Here is a 14,918-nt window from a genome sequence, read left to right as displayed (position 1 = left end):
CTTCTGCGTGCGGCTCGTGATTGCAACATCTACATTTCCAAAATTGGATTGAGCGTAAAAGCACATAGAGGAAATGATTGAGATACTTCTAGAAGTTTACATGAAATTGTCCTTTTAACTGTAGATATAAATTTGGGCCTCAGTTACTTTTATAGCAAGTTTTGTGGCAAACAACGACATTAAGTTAAAGAATTCAAAATATACTGAATACAAGCTTCTACTTGATGAAAGATACGCTTTAACCGAGATTCAAATTTTACAATGTAAAGTGACAGTTTCAACGTGTGTAAAAGTCGCGAACTTCTGGTAGCTATGACCAAAATAATGTTATAGTTAATATGCTGTTTCTGGAAATAAGATAATTCTATGCATAACAGGAAGAAAATGATTCAGCAGATTATCAGCACAACCTTATATCATATAAGTAACCGTACAGTACCCGATATGTATTTTGGAATATATCCCAGGGTAATAGAAACACTATACTATTCATATATAGAAGAGAACTTGATATGTCTGGAAAGCTTGAGACCACATTACTCAAGAAAGACATTATTACATAACTTGGGGAATTAAAACTTTTTTTTTCTAAATAAAACAAAATAAACATTCGAATCTGTTACGGGCAACCATGCTGCATTCCACGCTTGGAAACATATTTTTTGGAAGAACCGGAATTTTCCATTCAGTTTTTGCATTCAAAGCTTTGTTGTACGGTACCTGAAAATAAGATGTTTCTAAATGATTTTTGCCTTGCAAATTCCGACTCCAAAATTTACACTCAAGGTTTTTATTCGATTGGTGGTTCAATGTATAACGAACTTAACGAGCCAGGTTTTGTATGTTTCAGTCCTGACTTGAAAGGATTCTTAGTGTCCGTAGTATTGCAGCACTGGCCATGCAAAAGTCCCGTAGACTTACAAGTCGACTGCAAAGCTAACACTAACGAGTATCGAATATGGAATCTTTGATTTGAATATATCTTTCGCTACCAACATTTATTTACCGTTAACATATAAATCTAAAATCTGATTCAATTGGCTTATACACTCGTATAAGGAACGATCGCGTCTTTACTACCCTGAAGGAAGAGATAAAGAGGATGAAAATAATGCTCCACGCACATCAGTGCGCGCATACACTATGAATGTTACAGCCCACAAACCGACCGCAAACTGCCTGAAAGGAGCACGCCGAACTGTCTCAGCTATTGAAATACATTGCTTTTTAATTAATCGATCGATCGATTCATAGAAGATCGACCAAAATATAAAAATTAACTTTCATTAAAACCAAAGTCCTTTCTTCAATCCGTTTCGTATTAGTAGTTTCGTATATTATTAATTATCAATTATATTGTTATCAATGCCCTAACAACGGTGATTGCTATGCGCAATGATCAACCGCTGCGCAAAGCAATCACCAAAGGCAAAACTAAAAACCCCCATGTTGCCTCGAATCGTCATATCAAACCTAGAGAAATATATTCGACCGCACCGGCTACTGTCGCAGACCTGGTCAAGGGAGAGTAATATTTTGCTCTCGACAGAAACAACGCAGTGACTGATACCCGAAGTTAACTGTTGCAATAGCGAGAACTTCATGCTTCTTCGGCTGTCGTGGACCACGACAAAATGTCTTGAGATGGAATGAACTGTCGAACGAAGTGAATGACGGCAACGTTGGCTGTACAGAACTATTTGTCTAAGGGCTGTCGTGATGAAACCTATCACAAGGCTGTCATGGAAAGAGTAGCATGACATCCTCAATAATAATGTCGCGCGGCGGTACATTTGGGAAGCCTGCCTTGAGTACTACCATTGCACCGAGTTCAACTTTAATGATGTTTTTGTGCCACTTAGATCTGGATTGAAGATGATGCAAATATTCAGCGGACCATCGCTTCCAGAAATGCTCCTTCATAAGCTGAATATGTTGCCAACGATCAAGCCGCCCAACCTTCAGCCCTTCGTATGACGGTTCAGGAATACTTACTGCTGTTCTTTGAATAAGAAAATGTGATGGAGTCAACGCCTGATAGTCGTTCGGATCACTGGAAACTGGAATCAGCGGTCTGCTGTTCAATACGGCTTCACATTGCGCCAAGAAAGTGGTCATTTCCTCAAATGTTAATTTGGTTTCACCAACAACACGTTTCAGATGGTGCTTCGCTGATTTGACGCCTGCTTCCCAGACGCCACCGAAATGTGGACTACGAGGAGGTATGAAGTGCCACTGGATTCCCTTTGCAGTGCAGAAGTCGTTCAATTTGCTCCGGTGTGTTTGATCTTCAAATAGTTTGCGCATGGCAGCAAGTTCGTGATTGGCTCCAATAAACGTAGTGCCATTATCGGAGTACAAATTAGCAGCATATCCTCGTCGACTTACGAATCTTTGCAGTGCTGCAATAAAATTTCCTGTCGTGAGATTCGATACCACTTCAAAATGAATAGCCTTGGTGGCCATACAAATAAACACACAAATGTATGCTTTATACAACGTTGTCTTCCTTCCCATTTCCTTTAAATATATTGGACCGGCATAGTCGACTCCCGTGTTGGCAAACACGGCTGAAGGAGTGATTCTATAATCCGGCAAGTTGCCCATGAATTGATTTATTGGTTGAGGATTGTTTCGACAGCATACATAGCATTTCGAAATTAATCTTTTGATTAACATTTTCACGTTTACAGGCCAAAATCTTTCTCTAACAATCGACAGCAATCCTCGCTGTCCGACGTGAAGATTATCTTCGTGTAGTTGTTGGATGAGTATACGTGTTACATGATGTTTCTCGGGAAGCAAAATCTGGTGTTTTCCGTCGTATGGAATGGAAGAGTATTTGAGCCGACCACCGACTCTCATCAGACCGTCAGTGCCAATAAATGGAGCTAACCCACTGAATCTGTTCTGCCTTTTACCGTTGTTTTCCAAAGTGTGAAATAATTCTCGAAATTCGTCTCGTTGAATCAACAGAACGATAGCATGAAGTGCATCAGTCATTTCGTGTGCCTTGAACTCCGATGTGTCACGGGTTTTAGTGCGGGTGTTCATGATGAAGCGCAACACGTACACCCATGATCTCTGCAGTCGTCTAAAATTACTTAATCTTGTCAATTCAATCGAAAGCTTTCGTTGCACAGTAGCCACAACCGTCGCTAGTTTTAATTCAGGAATTTCATCATCGTTCAGCTGGATTTCACCTTCGTCGTATTCTAGAAACTGTTGTCGCAAAAGAACGGATGGTTCCCACCACTGCTTCGTCATCAAAAGGTCTTCTGGAAGCACGCCACGTGAGATCAAGTCGGCTGGGTTGTGCTCAGATCGTACGTACTGCCAACGATAGTTTTGTGTTAGTTCGATGGATTCGACAACACGGTTTGAAACAAACTGATTAAGAGCAAGCGGTGATTTTCTCAACCAGCACAAAACCACTTGCGAGTCGAGATGCAGTGTCACATTCTTGAACGGAATTTTCATTGCTGCAACAGTTTTATTAACCAGTCGTGCGAGAAGAAGTGCCCCACACAATTCCAAACGTGGAATCGTCACCGGCTTCAACGGAGCAACGCGAGATTTACTGCACACCAGCTGCACATCAATTGTTCCATTAGGGGAGATGCACCTTGTGTACAAGACAGCCCCGTATGCGCGCAGAGACGCATCTGCAAATCCATGTAGCTCTACTTCAGTTGCGTTACCATTGACAACGCATCGTTTTTTCTTCAATTCGTTGACCAACGGAAGTTGTTTGCAGAAGGCCAACCATAAATTCATTTGTTCGTCAGGCAGAATATCGTCCCAATTAAGCTTCAGTCGCCATAAATCTTGCATTAGCATTTTCGCCGTTGTGATAACAGGACCGAGATAGCCGCATGGATCGAAGAGGCGACCAATAGCAGATAGTACACTCGATTTGGTCGGCACTTTTCCATCAAGAGGTTTTACGTTGAAACAAAAATAGTCATCGTGTGGATTCCAGATGAGCCCCAGTGTTTTTATCGCATTGTTGATATCCGCATCCTTGAAATTAGCTTGTTTTTCTTGCAACTCAACTGGTATTATCTTCAAAACTGATTCGCTGTTGGAGCAGAATTTGTGTACTCCAAACCTACCACGTCGTAGCAGCTCTGTCAGCTGTCGGTAAATTTCGATTACTTCTTCGTCGGTACTACCTCCAGTGAGGAAATCGTCGATGTAACTATTCTCTTCGACCACTTTTGCAGCAAGTGGAAGTTCCATTGCTTCGTCTCTGGCTAACTGAATAAGCGTGCGCGTTGCCAGGTATGGTGCACTAGCACAACCGTAAGTAACGGTCGTTAATTCATATGTTCCAATTTCGTTTTTCGAATTTAGCCACAGGATTCGTTGGAATTTTCGGTCGTCCTTGTGAACCTGTACCTGACGGTACATTTTTGGTACGTCTGCAGTCAAAACAACCGGAAAGCAACAGAATCTCAATAGAATCGTAATCAGATCTTTCTGTACAGTTGGCCCAACAGCCAATGTATCATTCAACGAGAGACCGGATGTGGTCTTCGCCGAAGCATCGAATACTACACGTATTTTGGTAGTTGAACTGGACTCCTTATACACCGCGTGATGCGGGAGAAAGTAACCATCTTTAGGATTATCGAAAACCTCAACCATGTGTCCTAGAGTCTGGTATTCTGTCATGAATTCAGTATAGCGAATCTGTTTGTTCGTATCTACAAACGATCGCAATAGTCGATTGAATCGACTTCGAGCAGTTTCCAACGAGTCACCAAGTTGACCCTTGTTTTTGTTGAACGGCAATCGTACAGTATATCGACCAATGTCGTCACGAGAATGAGTTTCTACAAAGTGATTTTCGATGGCTTGTTCTTCAGGTGTAAATGGGGATGCTTCTTGGACAGTTTCCAATTCCCAAAATCTTGCAAGTGTGTGGTTTATCTGCTCTTCGCACAAGTTTAGTTGACAAACACCTCCTTTACGACTGGACCACTGACCCTTTACGGGACCACTGACAATCCATCCCAGGTTGGTTTCAACCAGCATAGGACTTCCAGCTGCTAATTTCATGCGTCCATTTTTTACGAGATCGAAAAATAGTTCAGCGCCAATGATCATTTGGATTTCTTTGGGAACATAAAAAGACGGGTCCGCCAGAGCAAGACTAGCGGGTAGCGACCAGGATCGAATATCTACTTTGGCCGTTGGTAGGTTTGTGATGGTTGGTACAACCAAGAACTCCAGAATAGCGCTAAAAGAATTGACTCGTGAACTTATTTTCGTGGAAATTTTATACTTAGCTTGAGTTTCAGTGTTATTCAATCCGCTGATCGGCATGTTGATTTTTACTAGGGTGAGCTTCAATCGTTTCGCAAACGGCTCAGAGATTAAATTCGAATCCGAACCTGAATCCAATAATACGCGACACGGAAAGCTAATATTTCCAGCTCCTGTAACAAGTACTTCTGCAGTGGACAGCAACACTTGTTGTGTCACCATCAGCGACGTTGCACAATTTACTGATCCAGATTGCGCAGCTGCTTCTTGACGATCATCAGACTTCGGAGTTTGTTCAGTAGGCTGGTTGTCGGATTGGTTCACAGGTACAGGCTTTTCTTCATGAAGGAGACTATGATGCTTTCGCTTGCAGCTCTTACAGGTCTTGTCAGAATTACAATCCAATGTACGATGCCCATGACGCAAGCAATTGAAACATAGTCCGGCCTGTTTCACCTTGGCATATCGACTACTTACGTTTAGTTCCTTAAATTGACCACACTTGTAAATGAGATGGTCTCCATTACAACAGTAACAAGATTCTTTTGTCTGTACGAAGTTTCTTGCTGGCTGGATCTTCTGTTCTGATTTGGTTCTCGGTTTCAGAGCGCTGGATGGCCTTTGTTCTGCATAACCAGTCATCTTCTGTAGAATGCGGGTTCGTTCGCGCAGGTAATCCATCATTTCAATGTATGAGGGCAGCTCCTCCTGGGATAGCTGCGACTCCCACTGTTTCCGTGTTTCTTTATCCAGACGTTTAGCAACCACATTCACTAAAATCATCTCGGCTAATCCTCTTCAGGAATCAGGAATCAGAACAAATTGGCTCAAATGGCACGTTCCCCTTGATATTTGGAGATTTGTGCCTTGCCATCAATTTGTTTTTAGCATCATTTTCCCGATATATAAGAGGGAAGGATTGAAAGGAAATGGTAAGGGTTGGACTAGGAGGATGGGAAAAATTGACGACACAAAAACACATAAAAGCAAAAGTAAATTCTGCACCCCTAAGGGATGCTGAACAATCTGCTGAGGATCACATTTAGTGGAAGCAGAAGGAAATTCTGAACCTCTACGAGGTCCCGAACAGTCTGCTGTTAATAAAACCTCCAACCCCCGAGAGGATTTAGAGATCTTACAAAAGCGACATCATTCTGCACTCCCGGAAGAATGCAGAACGACTCGCAGTATGTACGAGCAGAAGTAAATTCGGTACCCCCCAGAGGATGCCAAACAATCTGCCAAACCCTATTTAAGGTTAATACAGAAGGGATTCATTCACTCCAGGAAGAACGATGAACCCTTCTGACTATAGCTCCTTACCACATTGGGTGAGAAACGAGAGAATATCCTTCAATTTTAGCTCCGCATACACAGACTCAACCATGTATGGAGAACCAAAAACCCGGATACGTAGCTGCCTCAATGCGGGACAGTTACATATCAGATGATATGAAGTACCATAATCGCATTCACACAAATCACACGAATAATACTCAGCACGTTGAAATGCTTTGTCTGAGCGCCAGTTTGCAAGCTGCGCCAGTAGCTGGCATGTTTGGATGCAGCCCAAGAACGTATCTTGTGCTTTATCCAACTAGTTGAAAGTGGTAAAGCTGGTTCAGGACCAACGAAATCATTCGTTGCACCAGCTCTAGCCAACTCATCAGCCCATTCATTTCCAGTAATACCAGAATGGCCGGGTACCCATAAGAAGTAAACAGCATTTGAAATGCTGAGGTCTTTAATTTGAGTTCGACATGCGATCACTAGATTCGACCGTGAGTCATTCGAACTGAGTGCTTTTAAGGCTGCCTGACTGTCGGAACAAAAATAAATACGTTTACCACAGATCCTCTGCTGAAGTGCCGATTGTACTCCACACAGAATTGCGTAGATTTCTGCTTGGAACACAGTACAGTATCTACCAAGTGAATGAGACTGCTCCAGCCTATTTCACGACAGTAGATACCAGCACCAGCACGACCATTCAACAGAGAACCGTCCGTAAAACAAACTATGTGTTCATCAAGTTGTCGTTCCAGACAACCAGACAATCATTCCTAACGAAGAGGATAGCTCACATTGAATGTTTTAAAAGGAAAACTGCATGTGAGAGTTAGATCACTAGGAGCGAGTAAATACTCATCCCACGGAACCATTTGGGACCACAAGCGAGTGTGACTGGTAGCATATTCTAATGGGTTACTGTTCCAAAGCCCTGTAACCCTAAGACGGTATGCACAAGATAATGCTTCTTGTTTTAGGAACACATGTAGTGGTTTAATGCACAGTAGCGCCTCTAGAGCAGCAGTAGGAGTTGTCGTGAATGCTCCTGTCATCGCCATTAGGACCATCCTTTGGAGATGATTTAGCTTTGACTGAACTGTCGCGACTTCTCCTTTCTGCCACCATACAAGACATCCATATGCTAAAATTGGTCTAACGATAGTTGTGTAGATCCAATGAATATATCTGGGTTTGAGTCCCCATGATTTTCCAAAAGCCTCTCTTTTCCCGGGAAAAACCCAAGATATTCCGTTCACGACTGCAATGTTTAACCTCCTGCAGCCATTCAGCCATCGGCACGGAAATACACCTTGACTTAGGAGTTCCTATTTATGTGGCCTTTTACGACATGGAATAGGAAACCAGTGGATCAATTCTTGGTAAAAAATAATTCCGCCGGATGCCACACGGCTTACCTGTTTGGTGGACTTATACCACCGGTACAGGTGGACCGTAGCGTTATTCTTAGCAGTTGGGAAACCGCTACCGACACTACACGGCTATCTAGGCTGCTCAGAGAGGGAAGTTAACATTGATGGTCCAGTCATCTTCTGTAGAATGCGGGTTCGTTCGCGCAGGTAATCCATCATTTCAATGTATGAGGGCAGCTCCTCCTGGGATAGCTGCGACTCCCACTGTTTCCGTGTTTCTTTATCCAGACGTTTAGCAACCACATTCATTAAAATCATCTCGGCTAATCCTCTTACTTCAAACTTACGGTTTTTGAGAGCGTCAACATGCTTGGTACAGGTATCGATTAATTTACGAAGTTCTTCGCCGCTTTCAGTCGTCATCCTTTGTAAACTTAACAATGCGTCAATGTGCGTATCGATGATTAATCGTTCATCTTCGTACGCATCCTCCAACATCTTCCACGCACCTGCGTAATCATTATTGTTAATGACTTCTTGATTGATTTTACAGGCAGCAGTTCCGACAAGCGAATTCTTCAGGTGGTAGAGCTTGATAGCCGGAGATTCGTTAGGGTACCTGTTCATTATAGTCTGAAACATGCACTTGTAAGAGTACCAGTTTCCCAGATTACCGTCAAAGGTTGGAAGGGGTACTTGCAGATGAGGTGTCGAATTGTTCATCACTACCGGCTGCGGGGCGACAGGGTTGCCTGTACATGCTAACATGTTCAATTTTTGATGCTCTTTTTCCGCTTCTTCCGCATTAAACTTTGCAATCTCCAATTGAATACTCACGTACAGTTCATCGTAGAGTTCCTCAGTTTCAAATCGATTCTGTTTAAACTCATCTCGATCGTCTCTGGGAACAATTTCGCAAATCTCCAAATAACATTTTTCCAGCTCATCGTTGGTCCGTCGGAGATTCTCCAACTGTAGATTTAACCAATAAATGTTTTTATCCGTTCTCTGCATATTCGTATGAATCCGTAACAGCTTCTCTTTCGCCAGGTCTTGGCGATCGATCACTTTCTCCAAACGCTTAGCCATGGCTTTTTTTGCCTTTTTGTCACTTTGTTTTTGTTTTTGCACTTTCACTGAATCGTTCATAGATTCCCCACTTAAACAGTCTATAAGTTTCTTCGGGGATTTTTTACGCGTCACTATTGGAGTTTTTTCGTCTCCACTCATAGGAAAATCGTGGGTTCACTTTTCGATTCGTATATCGTGTTCGAACACGATCACATAGGTTCGCGCACACACTATGTTATAGGACGCGTCGTTTGCAAAATGGCGGATTTTTTTCAGAATGTGAAAATCGCGAAACAAAAGGCATCACTTTTTGTCAGAATATCACCATAAACCAACAATAAACATATCAAATGTTTCTATCCGGTTCGTATGGATCAAAATGTTCGCTAATTTAGCTCAGAGGAATTAAGTTTCAGGTGGTTTAATGGTGATTCCAAGAGTCAAATAATAAAACGTGCTTTCGATACAAGCGTATATTTCTAACTGAGTTATGAAGTCCAGCTTCTCTCTTCTCTCTCACTTGAGTTCTAGTTCTTAAGCCAAGGGGTCTACCGAAATGCAATTACACGTGTCATCAATGTCTATGTTGGCCAACTGAACACTTCGGTAGACCAGGGATTGTGTATTGGTCCTATCACTATGTGCAAATGCAAGCATTCTACAATGTAATCTAAGAGAGAGCTAAATTTAACATGCAACTAAACTACTAGTGTTGCAAGTGTTGGACGGTGTTGTCCACGCCATAAGCGGCAATAGAGAGAACATGATTCGGTCATCATATTTTATTGTTCTCCTTCTGTATATTCTTGCTTTTTACCTTTTTTTATATATATAAAAAATAGGTATAGAATTCGCTCAAACTTTCGAAAAATTTTCCGAGGCCCGGAGGGCCGAATGACATATACCAATCGATTCAGCTCGACGAACTGAGCAAATGTGTGTGTGTGTGTATGTGTGTGTCTGTATGTGTGTTGTCAACTAAGAGGTCGAGATCTCAGAAATGGCTGGACCGATTTTGATCAAACTAGTCGCAAATGAAAGGTCTCCCAGTCACCCAAAACGCTATTGAATGGTTTTGAGATCGGATGTTTACTTTTTGAGTTATACGAAGTTTTATGTCAAAATTTTCAGTTTTTTGGCAGTATCTGTCACAATTGACCTTGAAAACAGAATATGTTTTCAGACTTAGATTCCGCACGATAATACCTATCCAACAAGCCATAGATTGTTAAAATCCGTCCATTTTTAATGGAGATATCGAAATTTTTGTGTAAACGACTTTTCTCCCTATTCCAGCAGTAGAAGTTTTGAGCGCTGTCTGGCAAAGAAATGCTTGGGAACAACATAAAACACGATTTTTTATACTGTTACATACATTTGGTTTTAAGTACCCAAAAAACTGTGTACAACATGATATTTTGCCTCGGACCGATTTTAGCACGGTTCGTTTTTGGCAACATAATCGTTCGAATATGACATATGTAAACCAGACGAATTTTCGAGTTGAAAGCAATTCCATAATTATATTGATTTAAACGACTTAAAGAAATAAATGCTGGAAGAAAATAACAGCCATATACCATTCGAATCAGTTCGTCGAGATCAGCAAATCCGTGTGTGACCAAGGGGCTGTGGTCCACCAGCCTAGATGCCGTGTGGAATCCGGCGGAAAAAAATGAAACAAGAATAGATCCACTGGGTTCCTGCTTCCATGTCGTAAAAGGCGACAACTGCAGGAATTTCTTGTTCCTTTTAGTTATCAGATATTTTCAATGTTTCACTTCTGATTTACTACTTTTTATTTTACTAAATTCTATTTTACTAAATTATCTCTTCATTCAACCTATCAATTTCCGTCTAACTTCGAAAAAAAGTTTTATTTGGAATGTTTTCTTCTTCCATGTTATTGATTGTCTGTCAGGATTATAAATTGAATGGTAAATAAATAAATAATCTATAACTATTGCGCAAATCCTTTGATATTACAAAGTTAATAACAGAGATAACATATATCGATATATTGAACACGTAGTAAAAAACACTTGATATTAATATTTCAAACAATAAATTAATATTTTTCTCGGTAGCCGGCTGCCCAGATCAACCAATATAACCAATTAATAATTTTAATAAGTAATTAAAATAATAAAGCGGAAATAATAATAATAAATAATAAATAAAGACGCACGTGAAATCGGTTGACCTTTATTTGGTGATTTAAAATGATTTTATAACAACTGTTTAGAATATGTCAATGCAATGAATCAACTATTTTGTCTAAATCCTATTCACTCGTTTATTTTGTATCACGTAATTTCAGTTATAAAAATGGGGAAGTTTTTATTCTTTACGCGATAGTATTGCAAATTTTTCTTCAGTTTACTTGAACAAGAGCTGTGAATCAAGACTTGCCGGGACTTCAATATAGGATATTGTTGAAACGTTCACTCGGGAAGTCAATAAGTTTAGTGGTGCATCCGAACATCTTGAAACCGGAACATACTGAGTCGCGCGCGAATAATACCAATACTGAAATTTTTACTAACAAATATCCTTCTCCCGTGACACTTGTGGAGTGCGCAGTAGTATATACGGCCTCTAGTAACAACAAGTGTTGGACTAACATCCCTTCCCATTCCTTAGACGATCTACGTTCGGGCCTGGCCGGCACCGGTACTGATCACTGAATTCCGGGATTACCAGAAGATGTACATTGAAGGTACCAGTCCCAGGTCGGATCATCTAGAAATTCCCTGTACAATTTCAGCTAATCCCGATCAGTAACGGAGTAGCAACCAGGGGTGGTCGCTCAAGCTCAAGCTCAAGCTCAGCAAATCCGTGTGTGACCAATAATTTCACTCAATTTTTTTCGGAGATGACTCAACCGTGTTCTACAAACTCAGATTCATATGAAAAATCGTATACTCCCAAACAAGACTCCTGAATTATGTTTGGTTCCGACCTCTGGTTCCGGAACTACAGGATGATATGTGAAACGAAATGAAAACTGCGTAACTCATTTTACTTGTAGATGGCTGAACCGATCTAAGATTTAAATGAAATCTAAGAATCATCTAAGATTCAAATGAAAAGTTTTAAGATTCTATAAAACATCTTGCTTTTCATTTAAATCCAACTTCCGGTTTAGAGAGATACATGGTGATTAGTATAAAAATGTCTATTTCAAATAAATTAATCAGATTTATCGGGTTAGCAGATTTGTATAGTCGATAACCAAAAAAACTTATTTCATTTTTGGTTGTACTCAGTTTTCGATTCGGAAGGTATTCAAAAATTTAATTTGCGCTACGATTCCTCAAAGATGTTTGCACTGATTTTTAAACATTTTAAATCAAATGTGAACTACATAGCTATTCAGATAAATTTGTCTGACTTCGGCTACACCGAATTTTGAATTCCGGTTCCAGTATCGAATCGATTCTCAAAGCTCAATCGTTTTCTAAAAAAAGCCAAATCGAATTTCAGAAACAAAAGTTCAAATTAAAATAAATCCAATTTTATCCAATTCTGACTTCCGATTCTGGAATTGTAGGATGATGAATTTTAAAAATTCAAGGCGATATAGAAGATAACAATCCCGAAAAGATTCAAAGTTGGACTCAAAAATATTGCAATTTAATCGTCATATGGCCATACGATTGGGTTTGGGTTATGCTGGTTCTTGAATACCGGCTCTGGTAGTACCTTAAATTACCCTAAACTCTAAAGTGGAAATTATTTCGACATATCATGGAATGTTTAATCGATTGTTACACTTTTAGATTCAAATTCGATCCGATTTGCTGTTTCGACATTACAGAGTAATGAGTGATTATAATCTCAAATTGCCACTTGAATCGATGGACATTAGAATAATGTCATGAAAACTGAAACACCGAAGAATATTCATGCAAAAAACACATGCGGATTGATAAAAAAAGGTATCATCTCACTGCTAGGTGGATTAAGCACGTTTTTATGTCAGGCATCACCCATGGCACCATTGATGTGCATCCTTCTTCATTGAGTAAGGATACATACAATCCCTAGGACCGTGAAAGCCTCACGGTTGTCTCAAGGTTGTGTTAATGTTAAATCTGAAGTGTGATACGTAACCTCTCTTATCGGTCATAAAATATTTGCCATCCATTATACAGGGTTGCGCTAAGAAAACCTGACACATTTATTATGTAAATTGACAAAAGCTCGGAAACCAGTTCGCTTTCACATCTCATCCAAGTCAGTCGATAAAACAAAACCGCTTACGTTCGGGACGGAAGAAACCAAGTACAGTATTGTGAAGTGAACAATAGTACGACCTCGAAAATGAGTAAACCAAACGAACAAAAGCTACCGCTGACACGAAAGAATACAATTATTGTTGACTTCAAGCAGTGCAAAACTCGACCTTCGATACGAGAACTTGAAGGTTTGCTTAAGGAGCAAATGCGTCTTGACATTAAACGTGTGCATCTACTTCAATGCAATAAGACAAATCTGTATAAAATGTTTAAAACGACGAATGTAACAATCTGAGATTCTCTTTGTTTACTTTCTCTTTCGATTATTGCGAAACATTCCTGATTTTTTCGGTAATTTCTTCAGTGCAGATTCAAAAAGGATAGCTCTTTTTTATGTTTTATTTTCATACTACCGGCCCTTATTACCAGTGTGAAGTGGAAATTAAGTGGAGTGAACGTATCCCAATTGGGTTTCACACGATGACAACAAATGAACGGTAAATCCTGTTCATATTTGACGTTTATTGGTGGTTTGTGTACAATGGATTACTGTGGAAGGAGATAAAATATTGTAGAATAGAACGAAATAATAATGACTTAACCAATGGACAAACCACTGATAGCTGTCAAACGATGTTCATCCAGTTTGTATTGTGAGGATGTATCGTTTGGGACCTGATGCGTGGGATGATGTGTGAGTGAAGTGTAAGAGTAACTGCATGCAAGAATGGTAATAAAGGCCACCGTTTCAGCTCAGGACTAACGATCGACCATTGGAAGAGATAGAAATTGGGTAACTGTACCCCCATTCATCTCAAATCCATTAGTCATTTCATATACGAGAACCATTTGTTATGGTGAAATCTGTTATCTCTGTTTGATAGATTAACTTCAAGAGTAACATGAAATTTGGAGCATTTTGCGTCGCTAAAACCATTGTAACCATGTATGGAACCATTTCCGAACTATTTTTATGCGCTATTGCTTTTTAGAGACGAGGCAAAGATTTTGTATTTGATGTTATCGCTTCATTTATAGAAAGTCGAGTAATCGGTAAAATAACATGGTGACTCTACTAATGAGATGACACACTAATTTTAGTTGGAATCTATTAGGATAAAAATAGTAATTCAATGTTGTGATGCTTGCTGATGGAATGCATGTAGGTATGTATGCGTGTGTGTATAATATACATTATTTATTACCATTCTCGCTCGCTTTATTACCATTCTACATTCTACATTTCGATTGTGAGTCAGCTCGGCCTGATACAAACTATCGGGGAGGGCAATACATTTTGGCCAGGGCTGTAAAGCTGATTGGAACCCTTTCCTCACCAAAATGTAATATAAGAAAACTATAAGGATAAGGAAATTTCAAGTGTTCCCGAACGAGAGTCGATCGAATCATACAAGTCGAACGGAATAAAGAATGCAAAATTCGAACTCGAACGAAAGTGTAGACTCGTTCGTATCACAAATCCGTCGGATTGCAGAATCGGGGTGTAAATCAATAAATTAAATAATATCTTAATGTTTTCTCAATGGGGGCATATTATAACACTTTACCCTATCAATATCGACCACTCCTGCGATTCACGTAGGATATCACAGTAACCTTGCGGTGGTAAATTGGTTACTACCAGTGGCGCCTCGTTTTAAAATTTACGGCTTTT

At 40.1% G+C, this 14,918-nt stretch overlaps 1 protein-coding gene across 1 annotated transcript; it reads right to left on the bottom strand.

Moving 5' to 3' along the window:
• Window positions 1-1,042: 1,042 nt before the first annotated feature.
• On the bottom strand, window positions 1,043-9,020 carry LOC131429385 (uncharacterized). Its single transcript, XM_058593463.1, has 3 exons — window positions 8,092-9,020; window positions 1,996-6,067; window positions 1,043-1,081 (listed from the first exon to the last, which is right to left on the bottom strand). The coding sequence occupies exons 1-3, from the start codon at window positions 9,018-9,020 to the stop codon at window positions 1,043-1,045; spliced, it is 5,040 nt and encodes a 1,679-aa protein (XP_058449446.1).
• Between the last annotated feature and the right edge of the window lie 5,898 nt (window positions 9,021-14,918).

The sequence above is a fragment of the Malaya genurostris genome, chromosome 2 (assembly GCF_030247185.1).
Source record: "Malaya genurostris strain Urasoe2022 chromosome 2, Malgen_1.1, whole genome shotgun sequence".
Lineage (NCBI taxonomy): Eukaryota > Metazoa > Arthropoda > Insecta > Diptera > Culicidae > Malaya > Malaya genurostris.
Note: the sequence above shows the minus strand (reverse complement) of the source record. Positions and strands in the feature narration are given on the sequence as shown.

Coding starts and splice junctions, on each gene's coding strand:
- LOC131429385 (XM_058593463.1), bottom strand. CDS start 9,020: ATGGCTAAGCGTTTGGAGAAAGTGATCGATCGCCAAGACCTGGCGAAA. Junction 6,068..8,091: donor AAGATGACTGGACCATCAAT/GTTAACTTCCCT, acceptor TGATTCCTGAAG/AGGATTAGCCGAGATGATTT. Junction 1,082..1,995: donor TTCTTATTCAAAGAACAGCA/GTAAGTATTCCT, acceptor CTCTTCCTTCAG/GGTAGTAAAGACGCGATCGT.